The sequence below is a fragment of the Dendrobates tinctorius genome, unplaced genomic scaffold (assembly GCF_039654945.1).
Source record: "Dendrobates tinctorius isolate UK_male_01 unplaced genomic scaffold, ASM3965494v1 ptg000093l, whole genome shotgun sequence".
NCBI lineage: Eukaryota > Metazoa > Chordata > Amphibia > Anura > Dendrobatidae > Dendrobates > Dendrobates tinctorius.
In genome coordinates, this window is record NW_027361761.1 from 16399799 (window position 1) to 16415504 (window position 15706).

At 42.0% G+C, this 15706-nt stretch overlaps 1 protein-coding gene across 2 annotated transcripts in view; it reads left to right on the plus strand.

Annotated features, from left to right (window-relative positions):
- The window catches only part of LOC141098580 (cytochrome P450 2K1-like), a 240512-nt gene that overhangs the window by 62864 nt on the left and 161942 nt on the right, over nucleotides 1–15706 (plus strand). For both annotated transcript variants that reach the window (XM_073586486.1, XM_073586485.1), the window contains exons 3-4: nucleotides 2500–2662; nucleotides 7015–7164. In XM_073586486.1, coding sequence (XP_073442587.1) covers nucleotides 2500–2662; nucleotides 7015–7164 — 313 coding nt within the window. The remainder of the gene's footprint in view (nucleotides 1–2499; nucleotides 2663–7014; nucleotides 7165–15706) is intronic.

Consider the following 15706-nt stretch of genomic DNA (forward strand, 5'->3'; position numbering starts at 1 on the left):
AGAAAAAATGATTATTTTTGCATCACTTTATTCTGAGAGCTATAACTTTTTTATTTTTCCGGTGATGGAGCTGTATGGCGACTTGTTTTTTTGCGAGACAAGATGACGTTTTCTGCGGTACCAATTTTACTTACATCTTTTTTGTCGCGTTTTATTGCACTATTTATTCGGCGGTATGATGATAAACCATTGTTTTTTGCCTCGTTTTTTATTTTTTTATGGTGTTCACTGAAGGGGCAAACTAGTGGGACAGTTTTATAGAGTGGGTCTTTATGGATGCGGCGATACCATATATGTGTACTTTTATTTTTTTGTTATCTATGTAAATAAATGTATTTATTGGGGAAATATTTATTTTATTTTTTCTATATTTGGGGATTTTTAAAAAAAAGTTTTTACACATCACAATATATATTTTTTTACTTTATTACCTTGTCCTAGCATGGGACATTACTATGTAAAGTCAGATCGCTGATCTGACACTTTGCACTGTACTGTGTCAGATCAGCGAACTGACAGGCAGGGAAGGAGGCTTCTCAGGTCCTGCTCTTGGCAGGCATTGAGAAGTCACTTTCCTGCAGGACGCGGAAGGACCCCACGGCCATTGTGAGCGCGCAGGGAGCCCCCTCCCTGCGAGATGCTTCTCTGTGCTGCTGCCACTGCTTACATTGGAATCAGAGGGGTTAAATGCCCACGTGGGCATTGCTGCAGGGTGTCAGCTGTCACATACAGCTTACATCCGCAAGCAATTGCCGCGGCACTCAGCGTGAGGCCGCGGCGATCGTGGCGCCGTACTACTACTGCTCTGGGCAGAAATGCAGATCCCGCAGAGCAGTACTAGTACGGTGAAGGTCAGGAAAGGGTTACAAAATGCAGGTTTTTACAGCACCTGGTGGCCCTCTGAATATTGTAAGCGAAGGCATCATATGGTGGTGGCAGGCAAAGGCCAAAATTCAAATGCCCATGTTGGAAATAGCATTGTAAATGGATGGTGAATATGTATTCCACTATCTTACTAACTATTTGGCATGAGAGAGAGACCACTCAAGTGTTGGAGTGTGAGCCCTCACAAATGTTAAAGGAAAAAATAAAGCCAAACATATGCCAAAGGGGAGGTATATTTTTTTATTTTCATTTAGTGTTATTTACATGCAATTATGGAGTAAAAAATGTTTCTTAGCATTTTTCTCTTTAAAAAAAAATAATGATTTGGTTTGGTATGTCTTTTTAAAAATCTGTAAAACCGTCACAATCGTCTGACAACATTGTTCCCAGATACCATATGTGAGTCAGAAAGACATGCCGGCATATTCTCCATGCTGTTCCCATTTAGTTTTAGCTCTTTCCCATCAATTTCAACTTTTTTCCCCTTGCCCCCAGAAATGTTTGTTGGGTCCAGCAGAAAAATATTCAGCTTTCCCATTGACTTGCGTTGGATTCGTTATTCGGTACGAGTACACGGATATTAGAAATTGCTTGTGGCAATTATCCCAAATCCAAATATTTCCCTATTCAGTCATGACTAATCATGTGCCTTTATCAGCCACAGGTGGAAATGGAGCTTTTCCCAACATCTGTTAAATGCAAGCGTCAATCTCTGACACCAACATTAACACAAAGCAACAGAGATCTCGTCATTCCATGCACCCATCGGCCCTGTGATGTGATCGCTGTTGCTAATGGGTTGCCAGGACAGCCGTCAGTCTGCTAAAGACCCCTGTGCAAGTCATTGCAATCCTTCTGTGAAACCTGGTGTTCATCTGACATTCATAGAAGATCGTGAATTTTGTTATAGATAGCAGTACTCGTGTAGTGATATTCATAGCACACGAGATCAGATGATGGCAGACCATAGACGCACCCTATAGCAGGAATAATATGGGCTGTTATCCACAAATCCTAACACTTATAAATTGAGGCCAGACACTGATTCCGATATAAAGTCATTTTTTCATATAAGCAAATGGTTAAAAAAAATCATTTCTTGGATATCAGTTTGGCATATCTCCTACTAATGACTCATTATCTACTAGTTTAATTGCCATTAAAATATGCTCCACCAGCAATGTCAAGGTAGCAGGAATTTAATGTAGGTTTTAGGAAAGTAGAGACATGCTATGGGTGAGTATCGTTTGGTAATTGATGATCCTGTTAATTATACGGTTGGAGCAATCCAAAATGTAACCTGCAGAGAGTATAATACCACCGGAACAAACCATTTTTTAAATCACTGAAATGTATGTAAAAACACCGATATTTTTGGGATTGATGTAATCGTTCTGATCTTCAGATTCAAGTTATGTCTCTTGGAGAAGAGGAGAAAAAAGTAAAATCACAAAACTTAAAATTGGCCCAGATGGCAAGAGGTTAAAGTTCATTAACATAAATTCAGAAAATGTTTGTAATAAATTTTGCTCTACTATTAGAATATGTTCACCATAAAAAACAGGTGAAATATCATCAAGAAATTCACTAACCAACAGTCATTTCACTTTTCAGCTCTCTAAGAAGTATGGACCCGTGTACACCTTACAATTAGGAGTGGAGAAAGTCGTTGTCATATGTGGGTATGAGGCTGTAAAAGACGCCCTGGTCAATCATGGAGAAGAATTGTCAGGAAGACCTAAAGTGCCATTGATTGACATTATGTACAAAGGACACGGTAACAATCATAAAATTACCACTGATCGGGGGATGGATTGAATTCACTTTACAAGTTAATTTCCTTTGTAAATAGGTTGTCTGGTCTGGAAATCTTCAACTAAAATTGTGGGTCCTTAAAGTCAAGTTGATCTCATGTGGGCACCAGATCTATCCTCCAAGATTAGCTTACGATAACAACAATATACTAGAACGATCCATCCTGGTTCTGAAATGGTGACATCAACTCCTACTTTACATGCTGAACAGCAATTTAGAAAATTTTTATATAATCTTCTGGAGGCACACAACTTGGCCTCATCATGAATTTGACAAGCAGGGGTCACCATGGCCTTCATGTCCCCATACCAGCTAAGCTCCAGACAGATTGTTAGAACTGGGTGAAATCGGCATGAAGCTGGCAAAAGTCACAATATTTTTGGGCAAGCTTGTGTTTGCAAAACATTTGTGTTTTTTCATAGCTTTTTATGTCAGAATTCTGGCTTAAAAGCTTTGAAGAATTGAGGCCCTTATCCCTCCCTCTTTTCCTCCTGTCCCAAGATTAGGTGAACAAAATATGCTTACTCCTGGACAGTTAAAAATCAAAAGGTCTTAACGAGGTGAAGACCTTTGCAAATATACATGAAAGTGGCAATTACACTGCAGACCGGAGTGAGGCTTAAATGTATCCCATTAACCCCTTTCTGCCATTAGACGTACTATCTCGTCCATGTGCCCTGGGACTTAATTCCCAGGGAGGGGATAGTACATCACAGCGATCAGCGGCGCCCACGTGGTGAGAGCCGCTGATCGCGGCCGGGTGTCAGCTGATTATCACAGCTGACACCCGGCACAATGTGTCTCCACTAACATGAAGTACAATATGTCACGAGAAAATACTGTCAGAATCACCAGGATCCATGGAAGCGTTTCAGAGTTATAACCTCATAAATGGACAGTGGTCAGAATTGTAAAAATTGGCCCGGTCATGAATGTGCAAACCACCCTTGGGGCTTAAGGGGTTAATAGAGATGCAAGTGTGGGAAATTAGAAATAATCAAGGGAAACAGTGAGGTTAAGGGAAGAGTTGGATGGCTGTTTTGAGGCAGTGACCCCTGTTACAGCTAAGGGACACTGTATGGGCTCCTTAGGATACGCATGGAGGTGTAACTGTGATGATGAGACAGTGATCAGCGATGTGAATTGCCGATATGTGTCACAGAGACCGAGGAGGTCCTCTGCGCTATAAGCCCAAAAAGAATGTGTTGGGCTGGGACTTGTAGTTCGATGAGTTTTATTTACTATAAGTGGGGCTTACAGGGCTGGTCATAGAAGTGGGTGGGACTAGCTAGCCACACTTACACCGCCCACATATGGGGGTGGTTACACCTATGTAAGGTGAACAGGTCTGGTCACATGAGAGAGAGTTTATGGACCTGAATGGTCTGTGTGTGTAAGGTCCTGGAAGGTTGTGTGTTGGAAGGACCTACTTCCTGAAGAGCACATGGAGAAGCCTTGGACCTGAAGGCCGTGTATGTGCAGAACGAGGGACGGCTACTGTGTTGAGGAAGCTACTGTCATGCTGAGGATCTGGACTGTCGGGTGGTCGGGTGAGCAAGTCACTGTCCGGGACTGTGATCCCAGTTAATCAGCTTCTTCGAGGACCTAGGATTGGTGAGGTCCATTGGTTAGGTCCTAGGATTGCGGAGCTCCTGGAAAGTAAACACAAAGGTAAAGGGGTTAATGTGAGCTGTGTGGTCTCCCATGGTAACAGAGGTCCGGCGTGATTAGAGACTGCGACCTAATGCTCTGTGTGTAAGACATTGATACGGCGTACGGACACCCCCGGGAACTAGTCAGAGAAGGACTGGTGGATGTAGTGTCTAAAGTGTTTAAAGCCCTATGCTATGTCTATGGGTCACCTCTGAGGAAAAGAGGCATCTGGGAACCTGTGTGGCCGATACCAACAGGTAATGGACAGGAATCCGTGTTATGCTGACCGGGGTCAGAAAGAGACTGTGTTTATGCTGCTTACTAATAAACCGCATGGACTTGTTTACATGAAAAAATAGCTATTGAGTATCTCCATCCCGCTGCCAAGTGAGTGTCCCCCAACACATTCAGTAATCTCTGCCTTACACTGTAAACTGTAATGTTAATGGGAATTACATAGTAACATAGCTAGTAAGGCCGAAAAAAGACATTAGGCCATCCAGTGCAGCCTATAAAATTCTGTCAGAATAAATCCCCAGATCTACGTCCTTCTAAAGAACATAACAATAACTGTACGATACAATATTGTTACGCTCCAGGAAGACATCGAGACTTCTCTTGAACCCTTCGACTGAGTTCGCCATCACCACCTCCTCAGGCAGGGAATTCCAGATTCTCACTGCCCTAACTGTAAAGAATCCTCTTCTATGTTGGTGGAAAAACCTTTTCTCCTCCAGACGCAGAGAATGCCCCCTTGTAACCGTCACCTTCCTTGGTATAAACAGATCCTCGGAGAGATATTTGTACTGTCCCCTTATATACTTACACATGGTTATTAGATCGCCCCTCAGTGGTCTTTTTTCTAGACTAAATAATCCCAATTTTGCTAATCTCTCTGGGTATTGTAGTTCCCTCATCCCCTTTATTAATTTTGTTGCCCTCCTTTGTACCTGCTCTAGTTCCATTATATTCTTCCTGAGCACCGGTGCCCAAAACTGTGCACAGTACTCCATGTGCGGTCTAACCAGGGATTTATACAGAGGCAGTATAATGCTCTCATCATGTGTATCCAGACCTCCTTTAATGCACCCATGATTCTGTTTGCCTTGGCAGCCGCTGCCTGGCACTGCCTGCTCCAGGTAAGTTTATCATTAACTAGGATCCCCAAGTCCTTCTCCAGGTCAGATTTACCCAGTGGTTTACCATTCAGTGTGTAATGGTGATATTGATTCCTTCTTCCCATGTGTATAACCTTACATTTATCATTTCTAAACTGCATCTGCCACCTTTCGGCCCAAGTTCCCAACTTATCCAGATCCATCTGTAGCAGAATACTATCTTCTCTTGTATTTACTGCTTTACATAGTTTTGTATAATCTACAAATATCGATATTTTACTGTGCAAACCTTCTACCAGATCGTTAATAAATATGTTGAAGAGAATAGGTCCCAACACCGACCCCTGCGGTCCCCACTGGTCACAGTGACCCAGATAGAGAATATACCATTTATAACCACCCTCTGCTTTCTATCACTAAGCCAGTTACTTACCCATTTACACACATTTTCCCCCAGACCCAGCATTCTCATTTTGTGCACCAACCTCTTGTGTGGCACGGTATCAAACGCTTTGGAAAAATCAAGATATACCACGTCCAATTACTCACCTTGGTCCAGTCTATAGCTTACCTCTTCATAAAAGCTGATTAGATTGGTTTGACAGAAGCGATTCCTCATAAACCCATGCTGATATGGAGTTAAACAGTTATTCTCATTGAGATAATCCAGAATAACATCCCTCAGAAATCCTTCAAATATTTTACTAACAATAGAGGCTAGACTTACTGGCCTATAATTTCCAGGTTCACTTTTAGAGCCCTTTTTGAATATTGGTACCACATTTGCTATGCGCCAGTCCTGTGGAGCAGACCCCGTCGCTATAGAGTCTCCAAATATAAGAAATAATGGTTGCAATTGAATGCTCAGACTAGTTCTCCTGACCAAGCATGTCAGCTTCATAGAAATACATGCTGTCACGCTCAGGTTAGGAGGGCCGACAGCCGGTTCGAGCATTGTGTTGCAATCCCTTTCTGAGTTATACAGTCATCGTCTCTTCAAATAGACTGGCAAATCCCTTGACAGCCAAATCAATTCACACCTACTCAACTAGACCTCACACCTATTCTAACATCTTTTCTGGCAGGTTGGTACAAGAACCTACATGATATTGTGTGGCCTGATCAATTGGCATGTTTTTGTTCTCAGGATTTATTCCTTTCTTGTTTCTTGATCTGCTGTTTAAGTTCTTGTTCAACTGGTTAATATTAAAGTGACTTCATTTCCATATCTCCTCATATCTCCCAACTTCTCCCAAAAATGTAAATTTTCTGAGCAGAGAGGAAGGAAAAATATTTTCTGTAGGGTAAACACTGATAGGGTCTGCAAGAGATATAATTTAGAAATGTTGCACACCTTAAGACACTCACATAGGTCTTTCTTAAAAAAATGTCTCATTTTAAGTAGACACTGGTTTGTTAATCATCACAAAATATTTTTCAACACATTAGAAATTTTGCCTTTTGAGTCTTTAAACTGTTTGTTTAAAGTATTTGTTGCCATCTTGTTTCTCTCATCTTCCTTTCTCATATATTGTGTCCTCAGGAATTATTTTTGCTTCCAATGATAACTGGAGAGCAATGAGACGGTTTACTCTGTCAACACTTCGAGATTTTGGAATGGGGAAGGAAACCATCGAAAACAAGATTTCTGAAGAATCAGATTTTTTGGTGCAAAAGTTCAGATCTTCCAAAGGTTGGTGAATGGCTCCTTTACATTTTGTCCATAACTTCAAGAAATGAACTTACTATGTCATGAGCCCATCAGATGAGATATTTCTAAGGTCAACAAGAAATAGAGCCCTATTAGCCTTGAGTGGTTAGTAGAGAGGAGCAAATTTCTTGAAAGTCTTTTTGATCCAATTCACTCAAATTTGAAATATTCGAAGATTGTTCCAAATTGAAACGGTCATGATTGCTGTTAGGACAGGGAAAAGAAAAATCTTTATCCTCTCCTTTCCTCACCTGTTCTGCCACCTCTGCCAAAACTCCAAACCTCTTTGCAGCAATCACAAAAGTCAAAAGCCACTCCACTCCAGTGCTGAGGCCAGTCTGATAACTGTGATTGGTCTTACGTGGTCACAGGGTCGGGGTGAAGCGATTCACATCATGATATGAACATAAGAAACTGTAATGGAAACACCACCCATAGAAAAGAAGAGCAGAACAGATGAAAGGGGATAAAGTATTTAATTTTAACCTTTTCCTGACCCTCAATAGTGGATTCATATGTATCAAATCCCCAAATTGTCAGATTCTGCCACATCCAAATTTTAGTGGACATTCACAACCAATCATAATGCAAATCACCTCTCATCAGCCAAAGGTTGTTTTTAACCCCTTTCTGACATTTGTCATAATGATACGTCCCTGTGCCCTGGGCCTATCTGATCAGGGATGTATTGTTATTGCATGGCAATCGCCCATGCACGTGGGCTGTGCGTGGGCGATCGCCGCCGGGTGTCAGCTGATCCTGAGAGTCACGCACCACTCGCGGCACTTTAACCCTCTAAATGCTGCGATCGAAAACAATCACAGTATTCCGGGAGCTGGTAGAGGGCTGACAGCCCCTCTGCATTTGGATCGGAGACCCTGAGTACGGATCGTTGCCATGGTGTCTTGATGACATCTGAGTCGCCAGAGCTAAGAAACTTGCTGATCATGCGCAGTGCATGATCAGCAACTTTCTCTGTCAGTTCAGATTAGGCTGCTACATCCCCATGCTGTACAAGCAATCAGCCTGCAAAAAATGATAGTCCAATATTGGAACAAAGAAAAAAAGTAAAAAAATATACTTAATTGTAAAAATTTTTTTTAAAAAAATATCAAAAAATACTAATAACTAAATCAAACGATATTGTATCTGTTAATAAAAATATTTGTATGAAAAAAATATTTGGTATCGCCGAGTCTGCAACAACTCAACCTATAAAACTGTAAAACACACAAGCGCTTACTCAAAGCTAGATGAGGATATGTCCTCAGCAGCTAGTGCCAAAACAGGGATCGGTGTCAGCCCAAAAATAGGATAAATAACAAACAAAAAATTGGCCTGCGCTATAGAACACCCCGATGAATTCTGGTTGATTACCAACAAGCCTGGATGGTTGGAGCCCCACCGGGGTGTATGATACCAGCAGTCCGCAGAAGATATAGTGATTAAAGGGGAACACAGTGAGGACAAATGGCATATACTGTGTGGTCCTACTGGTAAGTTGGTGAATACACATCAACTGAGATTAGAAAAATAAGGGAACCAACAGACTTTCATAATAAACATAGGACATGGGATCAGACCAAAAGATATGGTAATAACAATAATAATAGCAGCAAGGAGTCAAATTAGCGAAGCAACATACAAGATGATCCACAGACTCATACAGAGGTTAAAACCTTAATAAAGCACACAGGCTCTCACAGCATTGAAAACATAGAGCGCTGTGCTCATAATAAAATAGTGCCTAATGGATTAAAACATGAAAGGGAAGATGATGGAAGGCACCTACCAGGATACAGGCTGATTGATGGAAGCACATGTTGGCTCAAACAGACAGATGATGTAGGTGATAACCGAGTCACACTCGGAGCGATGATGCTGCAAAAGCGTCCAAGTGTGGTGAGCAGCCTGCCTGCTGGCTGAGTGCAGGTGAGGTGAAGAGGACATGGGGAGGGAAGAAGGGGGAAGCAGAAGGTGCTGGGAAGAGACAGGGGGAGCTCCGGCTGGAAGCGTACCTGTGTGCTCGCTTAGAACCAGCAAGACTGGGAATAGCTAGGTGTGTGACATCACCGCTTGGCAGTACGGGGCTGCAAGAGGGCCAAAAAGCAAACCAACGCGTTTCAAAGGCTCAAACTGCCTTTTTCGTCGGGGTGCTTGTGCTTAAGGTGCAGAGCCCATATGTTGTGAGCTCATTTTCGGGTTTGCCTCTGGCTTCTGGTGAGGGTTATGGAGCTGGCTGTGCTGACAGAGGAGTAGTGAGTTCTCTATCTGGACTCCCTCTGTTGGTGAAGGGAGGTAATGAAGCTGATCTAAATGGCAGAGACCGGCCACCTGAGGAAGAGGACTGCGATTGGACATCAGGAGTTTCTGATTGGATTTAAGGCAGCCGACTCCCTAGTTTCTTGCTGGTGATTTTTCTTGACTGTGGCTTCTGGTCTCCAGTTTGGTTCCTGCCTTCCTAAAGCTAAGTTTTCTCTGCTATTGTTCATTTGAGTTTTTGTCTGGTTTACTTAGTTTTTGTGTTCAGCCAGCCCTGGCTGGGACTGGGCTGAATCCCCATTTTGTCTCTGATCAGTTGATCTCTTTTGCTCTGTCTTCAGAATATACCTGAGTGCTGATGTAGTGAATTGAAGTCTAGCGACTTCAGGGCCTTTTTCTATCAGACGCGTTGGACATTTTTTTGGCAGGGTTTTTTGCGTGATTGCAGACAGCAGCTTTTCTTTCCTGTCCTTTCTAGTTAGTGAGGGCCCCATCGTTTGCTCAGCCTATCTTTCTATCTGTGTCTGTGTTTTCATCTTGTTTCACCGACAATACATGTTGGGGGCTGTCTATTGCTTTGGGGTCTGCTCTGAGGCAGTTTAGATTTTTCCTTTCTTTCTTTAGGCTTATTTAGTTCTCCAGCCATGACGAGGCCTCTAGGACCACCGTAGGCATGCTCCACGGCTACTGCTAGTTGTTGTGGATAGGATCAGGGGTCTGCAATCCGCTAGTTACCAACCTCTCCGGTTTTCTGGGCTTTGCTTGCTTTTTGTTTTTTTCTCCTCAGTGACTCATTCAAAACAGAATCACCAGCCATACCGCAGATTCTAGGGTACTCAAAAGCAGGAGAGAATTGTAAAAAAAAGTGTCAGAATTTTTTTTTTTTTATATGTATATTTTCTCCTCTTTTTCTTTGGGGCCGTAGGAGGATTTTTTTTTTCTTTTTCTCCTTGATGGAGATTAAGCAATTTTCTGATCTTGTGGAGCAGCTCGCTGCTGAAGTGCGGGGAATTTCCACCTATCTCACTCATTCACATGCTGTTGAACCAAGGATCCCTGCTCCTGATGTGTTTTCTGGGGATCGGTCTAAATTTTTGAATTTTAAGAATAATTGTAAATTATTTCTTACCTTGAAGCCTAACTCATCGGGGAGCTCTGTGCAGCAGGTTAAAATTGTCATCTCCTTGATGCGCGGCGATCCCCAGGATTGGGCGTTTTCTTTGACACCTGAAGATCCTGTTTTGACTAATGTGGATGCATGCATTTTTTGTTGGGGTTGTTATATGATGAACCTAATGCTATTGATCAAGCTGAGAGAGCCCTATTGGCATTGAACCAGGGTCAGGATCCTGCAGAGTTGTACTGTCAGAAATTCCAAAAGTGGGCGGTCCTTACTACATGGAATGATAGTGCATTGGCAGCTCTCTTTCGGAAGGGTTTGTCTGAGACTTTAAAAGATACTATGGTGGGATTTCCTGTTCCCTCTGGTCTTGACGATTCTATGTCATTAGCCATTCAAGTTGATCGGCGTTTACATGAACGCAAGACTACACGGGAGGCGCTGCTACCTTTTGAACAAATGTCTGAACCTATGCAATGTGATGGAGTTTTGTCTAGGGCACAACGTCAGGAGTTTAGAAGGCGTAATAAGCTGTGTTTTTTCTGTGGAGATGCCTCTCATGTTATTTCTGTCTGCCCTAAATGAGAGAAACGTTTTGCACACATTTGCTGTGGGTGGTGTACAACCTAAGTTTCTTTTGGCAATTACTCTGATCTGCTCCTTATCCACATTTTCCGCGAAGGCTTTTGTGGATTCAGGAGCGGCCTTGAATCTGATGGACTTGGATTTTGCTAAACGTTGTGGTTTTCCAATGACACCTCTGCGGACGCCTATTCCTTTGAGGGGTATTGATGCTACTCCTTTGGCGAAGAATAAACCTCAGTTTTGGACCCAGGTGATAATGCGGGTCGCCCCAGACCACCAAGAAAATTGCAGATTTTTGGTGTTGCATAATTTACATGATACCATTGTTCTGGGTTTTCCAGTTTTGGATTGGAAATCTGTGTCTGTGGTGAGTTGGGGTTGTCGGTGTGCTCTTGGCGACACTCCTGTTTTCTCCACCTCTCCCCAGTCGCATGCTGTTCCTGACTATTTGGCTGATTTTTATGATGTATTTAGTGAGAGCAAGTCTGCGTCTTTGCCTCCTCATAGGAGTTATGACTGTGCAATTGAGTTGAGACCTGGGTGTAAATTTCCGAAGGGTCGACTTTTCAATTTATCTGTACCCGAACACGAGGCTATGCGATCTTATATTAAGGAGTCGTTGGAGAAGGGTCATATTAGACCATCCTCTTCGCCCTTAGGTGCTGGTTTTTTTTCGTGGCCAAGAAAGATGGTTTATTAAGGCCTTGTATTGACTATCGGTCCCTCAACAAAATTATGGTTAAATTTCAGTATCCGTTACCCCTGATTTCTGATTTATTCTCCAGAGTTAAAGGTGCTTGCTGGTTTACTAAGCTTGACCTCAGGGGGCGTATAATCTTATTCGCATCAAGCATGGGGATGAATGGAAGATGGCGTTTAATACTCCGGAGGGACATTTTGAGTACCTGGTGATGCCTTTTGGGCTCACTAATGCCCCTTCTGTCTTCCAATCCTTCATGAATGATATTTTCTGGGACTTTGTGGATAAGTTTTTGATCATCTATCTGGATGATATTTTGATCTTTTCCAGGGATTGGGATTCTCATGTGGAACATGTTCGGACTGTGTTCCGGATTTTGAGGGAGAATTCCTTGTAGAGAATGCCTTTTTGGTGTACAGAGGATTTCATTTTTGGGATTTATTTTGTCTCCGTCAACTACTGAAATGGACCCGGCTAAGGTACAGGCCATTTATGATTGGGTTCAACCCACTTCTTTGAAGGCTCTCCAGAAGTTTTTGGGTTTTGCTAATTTTTATCATAAATATATAGCTAATTTTTCTAGTATTGCTAAGCCACTGACTGATTTGACTAAGAAGGGTGCTGATGTGCTGAATTGGTCTTCAGAGGCTGTTTCGGCCTTTCAGGAGCTGAAGCGGAGGTTCACTTCTGCTCCGGTTTTGCGGCAACCTGATGTCTCACTTCTTTTTCAGGTGGAGGTAGATGCTTCAGAGATTGGTGCAGGAGCTGTTTTGTCCCAGAAAGATCCGGTGACGTCTAAGATGAATCCCTGTGCCTTCTTTTCCCAAAAGTTCTCCCCATCTGAACGCAACTATGATGTGGGGAATCGGGAATTGTTAGCCATGAAATGGGCATTTGAGGAGTGGAGACATTGGTTGGAGGGAGCTACACATCAAGTTGTGGTCCTCACTGACCACAAGAATTTGATTTAGCTTGAGTCGGCCAAATGCTTGAATCCTAGACAGGCTAGGTGGGCCTTGTTTTTTACGCGTTTTGATTTTGTGGTCTCCTTTCTTCCAGGCACTAAGAATGTTAAGGCAGACGCCCTTTCTAGGAGTTTCTTTGCTGATTCTCCCATTGTTACCAAGCCTACTACAATCCTAGGTGAGGGGGTAGTTCTTTCTGCCATCTCGCCCGATTTGAGACGTGCTCTGGAAGAATTCCAGGAGGACAAACCTGAGCGTTGTCCTATGGGAAAATTGTATGTTCCTGACCAGTGGAGGAAGAGAGTGATGTCTGAAGTTCATTGCTCCGCATTGGCTGGTCATCCAGGTATTTTAGGTACCAGAGATTTGGTGAGTCGGTCTTTTTGGTGGCCCGCCTTATCTCGTGATGTCAGGAATTTTGTGCAGTCCTGTGGGACTTGTTCCCGGTCTAAACCCTGTTCTCGCTCTAGTGGGTTGTTGATGCCCTTGCCGGTGCCTAAGAGGCCATGGACCCATATTTCAATGGATTTTATTTCTGATCTTCCTGTCTCTCAGAGAATGACTGTTATCTGGGTGATTTGTGATAGATTCTCAAAGATGGTCCATCTTTTACCACTCCCAAAGTTGCCATCTTCCTCAGAGTTGGTACCCTTGTTTTTACAACAGGTGGTTTGATTGCATGGGATTCCTGAGAACATTGTATCGGACAGAGGAGTTCAGTTTGTTTCCAGATTCTGGAAAGCCTTTTGTTCCAAGCTGGGAATTCAGTTGTCCTTCTCCTCTGCGTTTCACCCTCAGACCAATGGGCAGACGGAGAGAACAAACCAGACTTTGGAGTCCTATTTGAGATGTTTTATATCTGCTGATCAGGATGATTGGGTTTCATTTTTGCCCTTGGCCGAATTCGCTTTAAATAATAGAGCTAGTTCTGCCACCTTGATGTCGCTCTTTTTCTGTAACTTTGGGTTTCATCCTCGATTTTCTTCAGGGCAAGTGGAATCTTCATATAAACCTAAAACAATTCTGTGGCCATACGGATATACCTCTCGGGCCTCAACTACTACCAAAACAAAGAAACCCCAATTCAAAGACCCAAAGGTCATGAGGGTATAAATAATTTCAGGCTATAATAGCTGATAAACAAGAGTCACCGCAAAAAAGGAGAGGATTTAATCAAAAAATATCAAATTTTATTATACATATATTATAAAGATATATACAGTGCTAGTGATGAGGTAGATGGAAATAAAGCAACCCAAATGATAGCTAAGTAAGTAGTTGACAAATATAATGTTAGACAGAAAAAACGTCTCCGGGCTAAACTCTGCACAAAGTCTCTACTGTCAATAAACAGTGAAAGTTCTGAATCTCATAGCAATTAACATTATTGCACAAATAAATTAACAAACAGGAGTCCAGTCGGGTGTCCTAATGTATAGAAGGTATAATGTACACTACATCATATATGGGCAATTGGCTATAAAAGAAAAGTGTTATCTAAGCAAGCTCAAGTGTAATAAGAGCATATGATACAGTCTAAAGTCGCTTTCAATAAAAAATATATTATCTGGGTATTAACCGAGAAAGCCTATAACAAAATCCAAAGCCAATATTGTGATAATGCACTAAAATAGGTGTTGATCATAACAAACTGTTTCCTTAATGGAGATGTATCACTATGCCCAGTACTACAGTTCAAGAAATAATTACAATTGGAGATCTGATAATGGATTGATCAGTACTGACATTTTTCGCAAGGAAACCGCGACAAATGCTCTTCTGCATTATTCATCCTCACATCCTCCCAAACTCAAGAGCTCGATTCCCGTAGGACAGTACTTAAGGGCTCGTCGCATTTGTTCCGATGATTCCCTCTTTTTTGGACAATCTAAGGAATTATATCGTAGATTTAAGAATAGAGGATATCCGAATAGAGATATTATTCGAGGATATGCTCGAGCCCGTAACACCAATAAAACTGACCTTTTATCTAAGCAGTACTCCAATCAGGATATGACAAAAGCTTTCTTACCCAGATTTATTACTAAATTTAATACAAATTGGTCCGAGATCAGTCATATTTTCCGAAAGCATTGGCCAGTATTGCTCACAGATAGGGATTTAAAGAAAGAACTGACCCCGGTTCCATCTATAACATGGCGTAAATCACAAACGTTCGGGGACATGTTGTGTAGAAGTCACAATATACCACCAAAAAATTCCTTTTTTTCGGATAATTCTAAAGGCCCTCTTTGGGGCTGTTTTCCCTGTGGCGATTGCTCAGCCTGCCGTTTTATCGTCAGAACAAAAGATTTTACAAACTCTATGGGTGACAAAAATTATAAGATAGTACACCATATTACCTGTAATACAGAGGCTGTAGTATATCATGCAAGCTGCACCTGCGGCCTGATATATGTGGGTATGACTACTAGACCGTTTAAGGTCCGTGTACAAGAACATGTCAGGGATATTAAAAATGCTTCCACTTGTGTGGATCCCTGGTCTCTAAAAACGATCCCCAAACATTTTTTTGAAAAACATGACTGTGACCCTAGGGGTTTAGTTTTTCGGGGTATTGATCATGTCTATATAGGTATACGCGGGGGTAATCTAAAGAGAAAACTGCTCCAGAAGGAAACACGCTGGATGGTTTTACTTGACACTTTATTCCCTAATTGCTTTACTTCCATCTACGTCATCACTAGCACTGTATATGTCTTTATAATATATGTATAATAAAATTTGATATTTTTTGATTAAATCCTCTCCTTTTGTGCGGTGACTCTTGTTTATCAGCTATTATAGCCTGAAATTATTTATAGCCTCATGACCTATAAAACTGTCCTACTATTTAACCCCTTAATTGAACATGATGAAAAAATAAATTAA